This window comes from Heteronotia binoei, chromosome 11 (genome assembly GCF_032191835.1).
Source record: "Heteronotia binoei isolate CCM8104 ecotype False Entrance Well chromosome 11, APGP_CSIRO_Hbin_v1, whole genome shotgun sequence".
Taxonomy (NCBI): Eukaryota; Metazoa; Chordata; class Lepidosauria; order Squamata; family Gekkonidae; genus Heteronotia; species Heteronotia binoei.
This window is the reverse complement of record NC_083233.1, coordinates 84,022,575-84,038,296: the sequence shown is the minus strand read 5'-3', so window position 1 is coordinate 84,038,296 and position 15,722 is coordinate 84,022,575. Positions and strand designations below refer to the sequence as shown.

General features: G+C 55.3%; 1 protein-coding gene across 1 annotated transcript in view; it reads right to left on the bottom strand.

Moving 5' to 3' along the window:
- The window catches only part of GRK3 (G protein-coupled receptor kinase 3), a 69,975-nt gene that overhangs the window by 19,950 nt on the left and 34,303 nt on the right, over positions 1 to 15,722 (bottom strand). Inside the window, exons 3-11 of the mRNA XM_060249869.1 lie at positions 15,299 to 15,372; positions 12,326 to 12,427; positions 11,795 to 11,869; positions 10,535 to 10,596; positions 8,134 to 8,185; positions 6,200 to 6,291; positions 4,548 to 4,647; positions 1,617 to 1,695; positions 560 to 690 (exon numbers count right to left, since the gene is read on the bottom strand). Coding sequence (XP_060105852.1) covers positions 560 to 690; positions 1,617 to 1,695; positions 4,548 to 4,647; positions 6,200 to 6,291; positions 8,134 to 8,185; positions 10,535 to 10,596; positions 11,795 to 11,869; positions 12,326 to 12,427; positions 15,299 to 15,372 — 767 coding nt within the window. The remainder of the gene's footprint in view (positions 1 to 559; positions 691 to 1,616; positions 1,696 to 4,547; positions 4,648 to 6,199; positions 6,292 to 8,133; positions 8,186 to 10,534; positions 10,597 to 11,794; positions 11,870 to 12,325; positions 12,428 to 15,298; positions 15,373 to 15,722) is intronic.

Genomic DNA, 15,722 nt, shown 5'->3' with positions numbered 1-15,722 from the left:
TTCCAACCCTTTAATCATCCTAGTTGCCCTTTTCTAGACTTTTTCCAGTGCTCCAATATCCTTTTTGAGGTGTGGTGACCCGAGAGACAACAAGATTTCTGGGGGTAGAAGCTCTGAGCACCCAGGCCTGCTTCTTCAAGGGTCTTTAACTCTCGACACCTCATGCCCCGGAAGTTCTTGCTGGCCTCTCAGGCGCTTCTGGAACAGGAACTGAGCTCTTGCTCTACAGGCCAACATGGCTGCCCTCTGGAGCTATCCACAAGAGGGCAGACCGGCCCTCACAAGAAGCACCAGACCCACCGGCAACAAAACCGGAACCACTCTGTAGGGAGGAAGGCCCTCCCTCCCTCCACCCAAGAATCCCCCCTCCCCAGTACTTCTGTTCTTGTGATGGCTCCCTGTCCATGCGGAGGAGCCCAGCTGCAGACCAGCAGTTGGCAGAAGGGAGAAGGGGGCAAAGAGGAGAGGAGCCCTCAAGCTCCTAGCAAGCCCTCGGAGTCCGGCTGGGGGAGGAGAGTGGCCGGCTGCCTCAACCCCCTGCTGCCGCCACCGGCGGTACCTTCAAGTCTCTGTAGACCACAAAGCGGTTGTGCATGTGCTCCAGCCCGAGGATGATCTCGGTGGCATAAAAGCGCATCTCCTTCTCCGAAAACACCCCGTGCTGCGAGAGGTGGTAGTGCAGGTCTCCCCCTAGGAGCAAGCAGGATGAGGCCAAAGCTCAGCAGTGGAGCACGAGCCCTCTGCACCCAGGGAGGAAGGGAGAAGGGGGCAAAGAGGAGAGGAGCCCTCAAGCTCCCCGCATGGGCCCTGCTGCTTTGCCAGGGAGCTGCCGAGGGCGCTGAATCCCCACGCCCCCCTCTGAAAAACCACCCTGAGCCCCAGACGCTGCAGAGCCAGAAGTCTGTGCTGTGTTGTTTTAATTAGCAAAAAAGAAAACAACGCCAGCTAATTGCTCTGCAATGCTAGAACGAGCAATTAGAGCACAGCCGCTGAGTAACCGCAGGCAGGCGGGCAGCTCTGCAGACGGCTCCGATCCAAAGGCAGAGCCCACGTGGGCCAGAATTCGCCAGCCATGGGGCGCTTCTCGCTTCGGGGCTTGGATCCGAAATCTCATGGCCTGTGGCCAGGATCATGCCCGGGAGGGAAGACGCTCAGCACCCCTCCGGGCAGCACCAACTCCCACCACTGGTCAAGCCGGGACCAACCACCAGAGCCTGGCTTTCCACCCTGGCTCATCAGCGGAGCGTGGCCTTCTGCCTTCTGCCCTGCCAGCCCCAGCAGTTAAAACTCCCAAATGAGAAACCGGCTGCGATCCACCCACCTCACTCCCTTCGCTTGCATCAAAGCACTGGAGGGGAAGAGGGGGGAGGACTGTGCAGCTCAGCAAGCCACGTTTTGGGAAGCTCCAGAACTCCACATGGCTTCCTTCCTGCCGGTCAGGGGTCCCCTTGTCCCTGCCCCGCTCCTCCATCCCCACAACGGCCCCCACGGCTCCCCCTGGGGCAAAGTTGGCTCCAGCCTGCGTCTTTCCCAGCACGACCTCTGTGAAGGGTGGGGGAGGCCGGCACTCCTTTGCACAATCCCACCCCCCCCCCCCTTCCCAAACCCTCGCTTACCATTCATCAAGTCCAGAATGAAGCACAGCTTGTCGGGGGTGTGGAAGGCGTAAGTCATGCACACGATAAAAGGACAGTCCTGGGGAGGGGGCGGAGGAGACAGAGAGTTCTCTCGACACAGGAACCAGAAACGGCTGCCCCAGCCCCACCTGCCCCACCCCACCCCACCCCGGCCATCACTGGCATTTGGCACTAGTTAGGCGGATGACAGACACAGCTGTGCGCTTGATCACAAAACCAGAAACACCTCAAGGGTTCCGCTTAGACCCAAAGCAATGGGCTCAAATTACGAGCAGAAAAGGAAAGGAAAATTTTTTTTGCAGAGTAGTTCAGAGGTGGAAGCAGCTGCCTAGGAGGGTGGGGAACTCCCCTTTCGCTGGCCGTCTTCAAAACATGGCCGGATGATTATTTGTCTAGGCTGATCCTGCATGGAGCAGAGGGCTGGACTAGATGGCCTCTATGACCCCTTCCAATTCTATGAATAAATGAGTCACAGAGGAAGTCAGGATTCCCACTTTGCCTGGGAAGACTCAGAGGCAGCCCAGACACCCCCTGACCACCCTAAACTGGCCCCTACTCAACAAGGAGTTCCAGGAGGAGGAGGTCCAGCACCCTGCAGGCCCAAAGCCTCTTCCCCACCAGCCATTCCCTCCTTTGCCTTTCCGCCGGCACCTGGGGGAGGGGCTTCGTGACCCCCTTCTGGGAGTCAGATCCACAGAGGCTTCGAGGGCCTGAACAGCCAAACTCCAACCCCAGATGGACGAAACCAAACGCCAGCTCCCTGCCAGACCAGGCTTCTGGGAAGCACTGCAGTGCTGATGGGCCCTTGGAGGGTAGGCAGGCAGGCTTCACCCCCTACTCTGCCCCATTTATTGATTTGCCAGCTGTGGGGCAGAATAAGGTTCCACTCCCCAGTCGGACACCCTCTCCCAAGACTGTTGGGAAAGTCAGACGAAGGCAGAGATGAAGGCCTCCACCTTGAACCCTAGCAGTGGGATGGAAATCTAAAGAAAAGGTCCCACCCCATGGCTAGCTGTGGGGAATCAATTGTGGATTGACGACCCTCTTGCTTCCCTCAAAGAAGCTGCAACGTTTGCTCATGGCCTCCTGAGACACTCAATATCTGGGGGGGGGGCAGCGAGCACAAGAGGAGCTTCCCCCCCACCCTCCATATATAATCTTGTCCTCTCCTGTGGTATATTGCTGTCCTCTCACAGAGGGGGCTTAAAAATCCTTCTTTTGTGAAGGTGTGTAAAGGCTGGCCAGGAAACCCAGAGCTGAAACTGCTTGAGAAGTCTGGCTTTGCAGTAGAAACCCAGTCGCAGCGGATCCGGTTCTCAGGCGGCCCGCAGGAGCGGCCTCACTGCACCTGGGTCCCTTTGCCTCCTCCTCGGGAGCCAGAAGCCCCTCCGAGTTCCCTTTGGAGCCCGACAGGAACACGTCTCTGCTGAACAGGAGCTGTGAACCGTCTCCTTCAGGAACACAAAGGCACCTTCACGCCAGCATCCCACGTCGCCATGGCAATAAGAGCAGCTTTTGGCTTCACGTCACAAGGCTGCTCTGGTGATTCTGCCACGTCTCTAGGCCACGTCTCTTCCCTCACCTGCCCAGGTGGACGCGCTGCGCCAAGGGGTGGCCGGGGGAGGGGGGGACTAAGCATACTCTTGCAATTTTTCCCGTGGCAGCCCCTCAGTGAGAGACTGGCACGCCTCTCCTCAGCGTGTGTGTGGATCCAGCAGCAGCACAGGCAGGAAGGCTTCCAGCAGCAACCAGAACAGCTCTGGCCCTCTGACCCCCTCCTTTCTCACCTGGGCTTTTAGCAACAGCTGCTGCTGAGACCTCACCCAGCCAGGCAGCTCTTATGCTTAGAGATCACACCTTGTTTGTGAGCAACAGAGCCTCCCAGGGGGACCCCAGAGATGACAGGAGAATGTCTGCGGTGGGTTGGAAACACTTTATCACAAATGTTAACAACAACAGACACACACAGAACGGAGGAGAGGAGCTGGACTCCACAGCTAAAATGCTCGCAAAGCACGGCTGGCTCCAGTGTGATAACAAAATAATGAATGTAACAGAACGGGGGCAGCCAAACATGCTTAACGTAAGAGCCACAGAGAAAAAACATCAGATGTTGGTGGGAGGGAAGGAGGGAAGAAGGAAAATAGATGGGAGGAAAGGAGAAGTGGAAAGAGAGCCACTTTAACTGCAATCTCCAAGCCATTGGCTGCTTTGGCTTGGAGAAGTGATTTAAAGAAACAAAGGCCTTCTCCAAGCCAACCGACAGCATGGTGGGGGCTTTGAGAGCCACACAATACGTGTGAAAGAGCCACGTGTGGCTCCTGAGCCACAGTTTGGCCACCCCTGTAATAGAACATCATTCAGGCATACAAATTTATCCACACATCACTCCAGGTTTCATTTATTTCTTTAAACATCTGTCTTCTGCTTTTCTTCCCCCCTCGCCCCCCACTGGAGGCCCAAAGCAGCTTTCAGGGGGGGGAAGCCCATCAATGTAATTAGACAAGCCAGCCCCCAGCAACCCCGCAGAGTCGTGCTGCTCCCAGCCGTCCTTCCTGCAGAGACTCCGGTGGCAACACAGAAAGGGGCTGCTGCTGCCTTCATCCTGTCCTCCCAGCAACACTCCAAGGCAGGTTAGACTGGGATGAACACCTTGGGAGGAGCTTTTCAGAGAGCACCTGATAAGGGATGCGCGCAACATGGGCTTTCTACAGAAATCCAAAGTCAGCCGTGCTCTGCAAGCATTTCTGGCTCTTTTAACGGCCCCCCTCTACCACACAGGAGAGCTTTCATCCAAGGCTGCAAAGCATCCCTCACCTTGAGGCAGGAGGTCCCTGCTCCTCTCAAGTTTTATCCGCTCACCAGAGCCACGCTCTCACAAAGGTGTGGCTGAGGCCACGGAATACTCACGCCGGTGCTGACGAGGGACAGCATGATCCTTTCATTCAAGGCCAAGGTTTCCCCTTGCTTCATCTTTATCCGCTTCTTATCTAAGCACTTCATCGCATACCTGGAAAAGGGAGTTGACTGAGGAAGGGGGCTCCAGAGGGTCCCACCCAGCACCCCCACCCAAAATTGGCACTGTTGCCCCCGGCTTGGGAGCAGGCCCACGAGCAGCACAGAAAGGGGAGCCTGAGGGCTGCTTGCCGCAGGGCAGGCTTCTTATTGGAAGCCACAATCAGCAGCGGTTCCGCCTGCAATGGGCAGCAAATGGCTCAGACTGACGTGCGGGGGCAGACGGAACTCAGTTGGCTCCTTGGGTCACCTGACTTCCACAGGGCTGAAAGCTGCACGACACCCCCCGGCTATCGCCCGTGAGAGCCCTCCGGAGCAGCAGAGGTCAGACCTCCAGAGCTCCCACAGTCTGCACACAGCCTCAGAGTGGAGCCAGGCAGCCATGAGCCAAGGAGTGGCGCAGGTCCAGCTGTCGCTTGGGAGGGGGGCTGCCTCCACTCCCCCTGCAGGGCTCCTCAGACAAAGCTCCGCTTCGTGGAAGGACCACGAAACGTGCCGCATCAGCACTGTGACCCACTGGAAGCGAGATCAGTAGATACAAAGCAAGGAAGGGCCACAAGGAGCACAGAGAGGGGGCCCCTGAGGGCTGCTGGCCTCAGGGCAGGTTTCTTATTGGCACAGGGCTGCATCTGCCACTGCAGCACATCCCTCTTGGTGAGGAGAAGAAACACGGGCACCTCCCAAGGCTGTAGAGCAGAGATGGTCAGGGTCTGGCGGGGGGGAGAGGCTGATGTTGTGAACGCATGAAGCAGCCTTCTACTGAATCAGACCCCCCTCGGTCCATCATAGTCAGTATTGTCTACTCAGACTGGCAGGGGCTCTCCAGGATCTCAGCTGAGGTTTTCCACACCTACTTGCCTGGAGCCTTTTTAGTTGGAGATGCCAGGGATTGAACCCGGGACCTTCTGCTTACATATGAAAATATGAAGCTGCCTTCTACTGAATCAGACCCCCCTGGGTCCATCACAGTCAGTCTTGTCTACTCAAACTGGCAGCAGCTCTCCAGGGTCTCAAGCTGAGGTTTTTCACACCTATTTGCCTGGACCCTTTTTAGTTGGAGATGCCAGGGATTGAACCTGGGACCTTCTGCTTACCAAGCAGAGGCTCTACCACTGAGCCATCGTCCCAACCCCACAACTTCCAGGCAAGACCTGTCCGGGCCACCTGGCCCCAAGGGCGCAAGAGCCCACGTTCTGGCAGGGAAGACCACTCAGCAGGGAAGGTGCCTGCCTTCTGGACACAACCGGCTTTTCCTTTGGGGCTCTTTCAAAGGCAAGCGGGCTCCTGGGGAGGCGGGGCACCTTGGCGGAAGGGCACGGAAGGGCACTCCTGCTGCGGGCTCCTCTCCACAGGCCACACGGAGAGGGCTCCCCCCCCTCTCTCTCCCACTTGAGGGGCACTTCCAGACCCTGGGAACTGGGTCTGCTAAACAGACCACAACACAATCTTCCTCCTCCTCCTGTGGCTGGCTGCTCTGCTGCTTCTCGGGGATTTGGCTGCTGAGACGCATTAAAGCCCCTCTCATTAAAATGCAAAGAAGTACTTGCATTTTCCCCGTGTCTGCTTTCCGGCAGCCGTAAACTTCCCCAAAGCCTCCGCGGCCGATGATCCGATGCACGCTGAAGTCATTCATGGTCAACTGCGAAGGGGAAACAACGGAGGCCTCAGCTGACGACCCACAGCCCCTCCCCCCCACCAAAAATCTGCCTTCCTGTTCAGAGCTGCTGTCAAAGGGCAAGGGGGCTGTGCAGCGTGCAGGGTTGGGGCAGGAGGAGCTTTCCCCAGTTACTGAGCTGAGTTCAGGACTGGAGGCCGTGCCAAAGCCAGAGGAAGGCACTGGAAGTAACACTTGGTGCTGATTCAAGGAAACCAGCAGAAGCCACTGGAAACAGGAGAAGTAGCTCCAAGGCAGAACTCCTGCAGCACATCCCAGGCACAGAAAAGGGCTCTATTCGGACTGGGCTTCGCTCCAGAGCCCCCCACCCCCACCCCGACAGCCAAGGATCTCATCCGGAAGATGGGAGGCAACGCAGCGCCTCTGGTCACGTGCAGAGGAGGAATCACAACATTCAGAACCAGGGGGTGGCAGAAAAGAAGCTTCCGCGCCCAGCATCGTTGGTGCTCAGAAAGGGCTCCCACTTGCCAAGAGCTTTCTTGACATGGGAAGAGATCATGGGGTGGGGGGGTGGGAAACATGGCCTTTTAAATAGGGCTAGGCTGACTAAGGCCTTGCATGGCTCCTCCCCACCGCCCCCCTCCAACACTGTGCTTCAGTTTGGCGCAGCCAGTTTGGCATACTGGTTAAGTGCACAGATTCTTATCTGGGAGAACCGGGTTTGATTCCCCACTCCTCCATTTGACCTGCTGGAATGGCCTTGGGTCAGCCAGAGCTCACGAAGAGCTGTTTTTCAAAGGGCAGCTTCTAGGAGAGCTCTCTCAGCCAAACCCACCTCATAGGGTGTCTGTTGTGGGGGGGAAGGTAAAGGAGATTGTGAGCCACTCTGAGACTCTGTCCTTGAAAAGGCAGCTTCTGTGAGAGCTCTCTCAGCCCCACCCACCTCACAGGGTGTCTGTTGTGGGGGGGAAGGTAAAGGAGATTGTGAGCCACTCTGAGACTCTGTCCTTGAAAGGGCAGCTTCTGTGAGAGCTCTCTCAGCACCACCCACCTCACAGGGTGTCTGCTGTGGGGGGGAAAGGTAAAGGAGATTGTGAGCTGCTCTGAGACTGTCCTTGAAAGGGCAGCTTCTGTGAGAGCTCTCTCAGCCCCACCCACCTCACACGGTGTCTGTTGTGGGGGGGGGGGGAAGGTAAAGGAGATTGTGAGCCACTCTGAGACTCTGTCCTTGAAAGGGCAGCTTCTGTGAGAGCTCTCTCAGCCCCACCCACCTCACAGGGTGTCTGTTGTGGGGCAGGAAGATAAAGGAGATTGTGATCCGCTCTGAAACTATGAGATTCAGAGAATAGGGCGGGATATACATCCAATAACCAATGTTCCCGCTAAGCTTTGGAATTTTGTGATCCGAAATTCTACTTTGTGAGCTACTAGCATTTATATTGTAAACTACTAGCAATAAATTGTGAGCTGCTGCATAAATTTGTTTGCTCCGGGGCCATTTTTTTGTGAGCTAAGACAAAAATATGTGAGCCAGAAGCTAAAAAACTGAGCTAGCTCACACAAACTCAGCTTAGAGGGAACACTGCCAGTAAGTTCTTCTTCAGTGACTGGTTGAGATTTACAAAGCAAGAGCACAGACTCCGGGTCTCTTAACAGTTATGGCGTCACTGATCTGAGTCAAGCAACCCTGAGCCTGCACTCTTGCTGAGGAAGGCTGAATCTGATTCTTGCTCAATCAGGCCAAGGTGCACGGATCCCTCCCAGCCCCAGCAGGCCCAATGGGGCCCTGAGAGACCAGCCTGCTAATGGCTTCTCTGCCCACCCTCCTGCTTCCAGAAACACGCACCACCCCCTGCTATTACTCACATGAATATTCAGTTCTACGTTCTTCCACTGACAAAACCGAGTGAACTTATCACTGCAAAACAAGAGTAAAAGGAGAGGGGAGGGGAGGGAGAAAGAGAGCACAGATTGTATGCTGCTGCGTCATGCTAATGAGGATAAAAACTCTGCGCTGCGTGATTTATGAGACGTTAGAGCTCCATTTTTAATGCATAAAGCTCTGTCGATCAGCAAGTCTTCAGCAAGCAGGTGCTAATTAAAGGCCGTTCTTCATCGTGCTCTTTGGATGGCAGCGATTAGAAAAGGCACAGGAAACATTCCAGTAAACAGGACTTAATATTTCTTATTTCTGTAAGACTCTCATTTGTAGCATTTTTTTTTTTAAATTCCCAAGTACATCTGAAGAAAAATAATTAAGCTCTACATTTCGCAGAGCCCTGCGAAATAATTAAGGAGCCACTTGAGAGCTAATGTATGTAACAGGGGAACGGGCTTTTAGCACGACAGCTATGATTAATTGCTGATCCCCAAGGGAGGGGAACAAGGCTGGAGAGGAGCTCTTTGTGTTCCGATCTCTGCTCTCATCTGGAAGGACTCAAAGGCTCCCGTCAGGGGACAGCCTCTCTCACGCCAGCAAGCAGGGGCCTCTGGCCTCAGACTGGAGAGCTCTCAGCAGCTCAGCATCTTCAAGACCACAAGATTTGGGGGGCAGGAGCCTTCTTTGGCTCTCAGAAGCTCCCCCACCCCGAACTCTTGTTGATCTCTAACAAGGGGGTGAGAGCCAGTTTGGTGTAGTGGTTAAGTGTGCAGACTCTTATCTGGCAGAACCGGGTTTGATTCCCCACTCCTCCACTTTCACCTGTTTGCATGGCCTTGGGTCAGCCATAGTTCTCTTGTCTGGAAGAACTGAGTTGGATTCCCCACTCCTCCACTTGCAGCTGCTGGAATGGCCTTGGGTCAGCCATAGCTCTTGTAGGAGTTGTCCTTGAAAGGGCAGCTTCTGAGAGAGCCCTCTCAGCCCCACCCACCTCACAGGGTGTCTGTTGTGGGGGGGGAGGTAAAGGAGATTGTGACCGCTCTGAGACTGAGATTCAGAGTACAGAGCGGGATATAAATCCAACATCTTCTTTTTCTTCTAAGGTACCTCGTGGACTCGAGCGTGCAGCCCAGCACAGCTGCCCTCAGAAGCTCTCAGCAGCCCAGGTTCAGCCAAGGCTCCTCAACCTCCATTGGGAAGCCACAGACCTGCTCTGGGATCTGGAGGGCCAGGCGAGACCTGCTTTTCTTCCCTTGGCCCAGCTCAGGTTCCCAGCAGCTACACAGCAGAGGTGGGGAACGGCTTTTGAAAACTAAAGGAGAGCCCCTTAGGGCTCAGAATGCTTCTACAGAGACAGGAAGGGCTGCTGCCTGCCTGTCCCCCCCCCCCCAAGTTCTCCTATGCCAAAACAGCCCCAGGAGAGGAGTGAATTCTCCCTTTCTGCTCCTGCTGCACACACGCTCCTGCTGCGCCCGCTTTGAAAACAACCGCGTCTCGTTTGGCCCTCAGCTGGCCTAGCTCAGTTGCAGCTTTCTGGACTTCTCTCTGGAGGGAGAGCTGGCAAGCCTCCTCTGCCGCTGATTTCGGGCCTCTCCAGCAGAAGCACTTGGAGATCCCTCTTCGCTGGGGAAACTAAGCTGCAGGCTCCCTTATCCCTGCTCTGCATGTCTCTTCTCCAAAAACAGAGCCATTTCCAGGAGCTCTGCTGCCAAACCAGGCTGGGGCTGCTGCTTCTGGCTGCCGGCTGCTCTCCAGGGTTTCCGGCCACAGAGAAAGGGCTTTGCCAGCCCCCAAGATGCTGCTGGGGCCAAACCCAAAGCGTGCCTGGCCCCCTCACTGTCGATCTTCAGGGGGCAGCTGAAGATGGGGGGGGGGGGGTTCTTTAGGACCGTATCTGGTTAAATTGTGATTTTAAATCCTGGTTTTAAAATGTATTTTGTTTCATGTTTTTAATCCTGAACCCCACAAGGACGAAAGGAGACTAATGAATGCTGCAAATAAACAAAACTCTGGTCTGGTCTGGCTGTTTCTGCTCCTTCCTACCACAGAGCAGAACCCCACCACTGGCCATAAGGTATAGATGGAACACTCTCTCTGGGGCAGTGATGCTCTGACTTCTTGGTGCTTGGGGTGGGGGGGAGTGGGAGCGCTTCTGAAGTTCTGGCCCTGCTGGTGGACCTCCTGAGGGCACCTGGGTTTTAGCCACTGTGTGACACAGAGTGTTGGACTAGATGGGCCCCTGGTCTGATCCAACATGGCTTCGCTTATGTTTCTACCACACATTCCAAGGCAGAATTGGCGAACCTGGAAAGTCACACACACTCTGCCCCCACAAGGCTGCCAGATATGATACATGACCTGACCCTACAAACCACCCCACCCTCATACCTCTCCAGAAACGCCTGGAAAGTTTTTCCTCGAAGACTCTCACAGATTTCTTCTATGTAGGGCTGGGGGGAGGGACAAGAAAGCAAACAGATCAGCACAGAAACTACTGAATCCAGTCTGACTCAGACTTAGCACAAGACCCCTACAATGCCCCTCTCCCCAGCTCCTCAGAGGTACATCCCACGAGATCCAGGGCAAATGCGGGAGCTGAACTTCAGCAAAGTTCTGCAAAGTGCCTTTTGCCTACAAAGGCACACTGACATTCCCTCTGGCTGCACAAGTTCAGAAAATCTGAATCACATTCAAGTAGGAATGCTTTCAAATCCTGGCTTTAGGACAACCAGCAGCGGTTTGGGTTTCAAGCTGCTGGAAAGATGTGGAAGTACACTGAAGTGAACACCGGTGGCGTGAAAGGCCCAGCCCAGCCCATGATCAGCTCCCAAATGCGGCAGTGCCCGCTGCTCAAAGGTGGTGGGTCCCCTCCCCCAGAACACCCCACCCATGTCGAGTCAGTACCAAATTAACACATCTCTCATGCAGAATTGAGACTATCTGGGCATTTAGAGGGGCGCCCCCCTTCCCACTACAGCTCCTCTGGCGACCCCTTTTCTCCCCTCTCAATGTGCCAAGTGTGCTGCTGCTGCAGCTGCCTCTCTCTTTGACTTGTTAGATTTAACCCAGCCCTGAGACCGTGCTGGTCTGTAACAAGGACAGACCACTCCCAGCCCTTCCGTGGGGGGAGCCGCTTTGAGCCGCAGACAGACAATGTTCCCACTAGGAGGCTCCTGGTTTCCTTGCTGCAGGCAAAACTCGCATCTCCTCTAAGGCCAGTTCAACTGCAGTGCAAATTCTGCTCCTTCTCCCTTCCCGCTAAAAAAAAAAAAAATCTTTTAAAAAATATTTGTTTTGGACATTTGTTTTTTACAAGCTTATTTGGGATCTGGGTTTTGTTTTTTGTTTTTTTTAGCCAATCCGGTTTATTTTTAAGGCCCTTTTAAAAATTCTGTGCACCAGGTGGGGAGGCAGTGGCTTCCAGCCAATCAGCAGCCTGCACGGGCAGGTGGGGAGGTGCCAACTGGCTTCAGGATCAATGACCGGCTGGCCTGTGTGTCACTCTCCAGAGCCACCACCTCCTGAAAACAGCCCGCCTTTCCTGAACCCCTGAGACGGCTGCCTGCATGCCTTGGAGAGCGAGCGAGGCTTCCAGCACACTGCAGGGTTGCCACTCAAGGGCTTCGGTCTCCGCACCCCGACCCTCACCTGAAAAAGGTTTGCTGGGACTTGCTTCTTGGCGAGGTGGGACTGCACGTGATCGACGGTTTGCTTTGAGAAAGGCTGCGGGGAAAATGGCATTTTTCAACAGTGGCCAAGAGACCCTCCCAAAGGGTGTCCCTGTTGGCTCAGTGGCAGAGCCTCCGAAGGCCCCGAGTTCAGTCCCCGGCAGCAGCAGCATCTCCAGCTGAAAGCACCACCTCCGTCTGCCTGAGGCCCTGGAGAGCCATTGCCAGGCTAGGGAGACAAGGCAGACACTGATGGACCGAAAGTGAATATTTGCTGCCGGGGCTCCACAGGGGCATCATCGGGGCTGGAGCACGAGCCTCTTCTCCTGGGGGCTGAAGATTAATTCCAGCCAAGCGGCCTTTTAACTGGGGTCCTCTCGTTCCAGAGCCAGGAGTGAAGCAGAACAAGGAGGATTGTGGGACTGGCCCCCCTCACCACCACCCTTAGCTTTCGAGCACAACTCAGCGGGGCGGGGAGAGGGGGTCTGGCCCCCCCCCGGCAGATACCTACATGCGAGCAAGAGAGCAGCTCCTTCATGACATACGTGTCGTAGATCTGCCGACTCCTGCTGAGGCGATCCTCCTCGGAGTCCAGCTTTTCGTACTCTTTGATCTGCAAGACGCACAAAATCCTCCCTGCAGCGGCTGCTTTACAGACATCTGACTGAGCAGCAGGAGCACCGGCCTGCCAGCCCCTGGGGGCACAGCGTGGCACTGGAGCCTGATTTGTGCCCCCCAAACAACCCAAATAACTACAATCTACAACCCTTGGGACGAGTTATGGTGAGCGGCTCCCAGTGCTCAAGAAAAAGCCCTTCTGGGGCTCCTGCAGCTGGAACAGGGTGAAGGTGAGGAGGCAGGAGACGCTGAAGGAGTACGGCAGGGTTTGAGTCCCACCAGCCAAGAGATGTTCCCGGCTGCCCTGCAAATCTGCCCTCCCCCACCCCACCCCCGCCCAAGATGGTGAAACGTGCCTGGGGGGGGGGCTTGGCCAGCTACAGGTGCAAGGCTGGTTTCTACTCCGTTGTCCCACTGTCAGACTTCCCTAGCGAGCCTCTTAGAGGGGGGAAGCCCCACCCTCTGGGTCACAACCCCCCCAGTCCTGACACAAATGCACAGAAGTCACCCCGGCTGGTTCCTTGCCCCAGCACAGGAGCTGGATTTGGAGGCTGGTCCCTGCAGCTATGAAACGTCTGCAGACACAAGGCGGCTGGTGAAACAATACGCCATAGTGTGCAAACACACACACACACCCTTTTGCTTTTCTCAAGAAAGCAGCCTGGTAAAAAGTTCTTGTATGCTTCCAAAGCCTCTGTGTGTGTGTGTGAGTAAGTGACAGAGAGAGAGCGAGAGAGTTAGGTGTAGTGGTGAAGTGCGCGGCCTCTTATTTGGGAGAACCAGGTTTGATTCCCCACTCCTCTACTCGCAGCTGCTGGAACGGCCTTGGGTCAGCCATGGATCTCTTATTTGGGAGAGCCGGGTTTGATTCCCGACTCCTCTCCTCGCAGCTGCTGGAATGGCCTTGGGTCAGCCATGGATCTCTTATTTGGGAGAGCCGGGTTTGATTCCCCACTCCTCTCCTCGCAGCTGCTGGAATGGCCTTGGGTCAGCCATGGTCCTCTTATTTGGGAGAGCCGGGTTTGATTCCCCACTCCTCTACTCGCAGCTGCTGGAATGGCCTTGGGTCAGCCAGAGCTCTGGCAGAGGTTGTCCTCGAAAGAGCAGCTGCAGTGAGAGTCCTCTCAGCCTCACCCACCTCACAGGGTGTCTGTTGTGGGGGAGGAAGGTAAAAGGACTCTTATCTGGGAGAACCGGGTTTGATTCCCCCCTCCTCCACTTGCACCTGCTGGCATGGCCTTGGGTCAGCCATAGCTCTGGCAGAGGTTGTCCTTGAAAGGGCGGCTGCTGTAAAAAGCCCTCTCAGTCCCACCTACCTAACAGGGTGTCTGTTGAGGGGGAGGAAGGCAAAGGAGATTGTGAGCTGCTCTGAGACTCTGATTCAGAGAGAAGGGCAGGGTATAAATCTGCAGTCTTCTTCTCTGTGTGTGTGAAGTGCCATCAAGTCACAGTTGGCTTAAGGCGACCCTGGAGCCATTCCAAGGCAGGAGATGTTCAGAGGTGGTTTGCCTTGCCTGTCTCTGCGTAGCAGCCGTGGGCTTCCTGGAGGGCCTCTCACCCCAGGACTAAGCACGGACAGCCCTGCCAAGCATCTGAGATCTGGCCGGATGGGCTCTCCTGGGTCACCCAGGTCAGGCCTTTTCACTCCCGCTCTCTCAAGTCGCAGCTGGTTCCCCAGGCTCAGCCGCTCCCACTTTGTGAGGCCAACAAAGAGACAAAGACCTGTAAGGAACCCTCTCTTTCAGGACAGATCAGTGAAGAGTTCCCGTTTGCCCCTTCACGCCCCAGCACTGCCACCACCACCATGTTCCCCGCACACAAACTGCTGCTTCCTCCAGGGACTCTGGGCCGCTACGAACTGCCTCCAGGGCAGGCCTATTCCCGCCCTGCTACCACCACACATGGGCCCGCAGCTCCTTCTCATGCATCATACAGTGCCTCACCCCATCTCTCTCTCTCTCTGGCCAGCAAGACACAGAGAGGCAGCTGGGAGGACGAGAGAGGGGGTGGGAGGGGGAGGCGTCAACACCAGCCCCCCCCCAAAGGGCTTTTGTCACTTCCAGGCGTCTGCTGCAGGGACGGTGGCCATGCCAACCTTGTGAGCACCACATTCAAGACAAACTCTTTGCGCTCCTTCCCACACAAGGCTGCCTGGCAAAGAATCTTCTTAAACGCCCAAATTAGAAAGTGCAAGTTACCTAAGAGCTAAAAAGCACACACTTGACAGCTGCAGCTGAATCACTCCCAGTAAGTGTTTGATCGTGACTCACAAAGAAACGAATGAGATTCCTCGAGCGTGGAGCCTGCCACATCTGACAAGCTGCTAATCCCATCCCATTTCTCCCCTCTTCCGATGCTTTGCTTATTTCGAGCAGGGAAACACACGGGGATGTTTTTAGCAGGATGCCTGCATTTCTCAGTGCAAATCAAGACTCTCCCCCACTCCCACCTGTCCGGTCACCCCCAGACCCGACCCGAGGGAGACACATGGAATAATTTTTAGAAGATGAGGAGAAGAAAAGAGGAAGCAGAGAAGTCAGGAATCACTGCACACTGAATTCCTTTTCTGTTTCAAGCAGGCAGAAGGAACCTGCTCAGAGTTATCCAGAATTGTGATGAATCAGAAAGGGGCGGGCCCAGCGTGGCTGCTCTTTTTGGTCATCCGGATCCTTCAATAAACTTCCCCCCTCCTTGGACTTACCGCCACTTCCACAGCAGTAAGAACTAAGGATACTCATTCCCCAGCAATCCAGAGGATGGCCTGCAAAGGCAGAGGGAGGAGCAAACACCCCACGGGCCACTGGGCTCCCATTAATACACTGCAGAAGGCCTGGCCACCACTGACATACTGAGGGACGCCTCTTACCTCCTCGTAAAACTTCAGCTGCGGGACTCCTTCTTCAATGTCGCTCAGGCAAAAGTCCTTGAACAGCAGAAAACCTGGCAAGGAAATCGGAAGCATACAGTTAACTGAAACAGAAGGAGAAGATGATGATGATATTGGATTTATATCCCGCCTTCCACTCCGAATCTCAGAGTGGCTCACAATCTCCTTTATCTTCCTCTCCCCCCAATAGACACCCTGTGAGGTGGGTGGGGCTGAGAGGGCTCTCACAACAGCTGCCCTTTCAAGGACAACCTCTGCCAGAGCTATGGCTGAACCAAGGCCATTCCAGCAGCTGCAAGTGGAGGAGTGGGGAATCAAGCCCGGTTCTCCCAGATCACAGTCCGCAGACATAACCACTACACCAAACTGGATCTACCCCCAGCAAATGGATAATATAGTAATA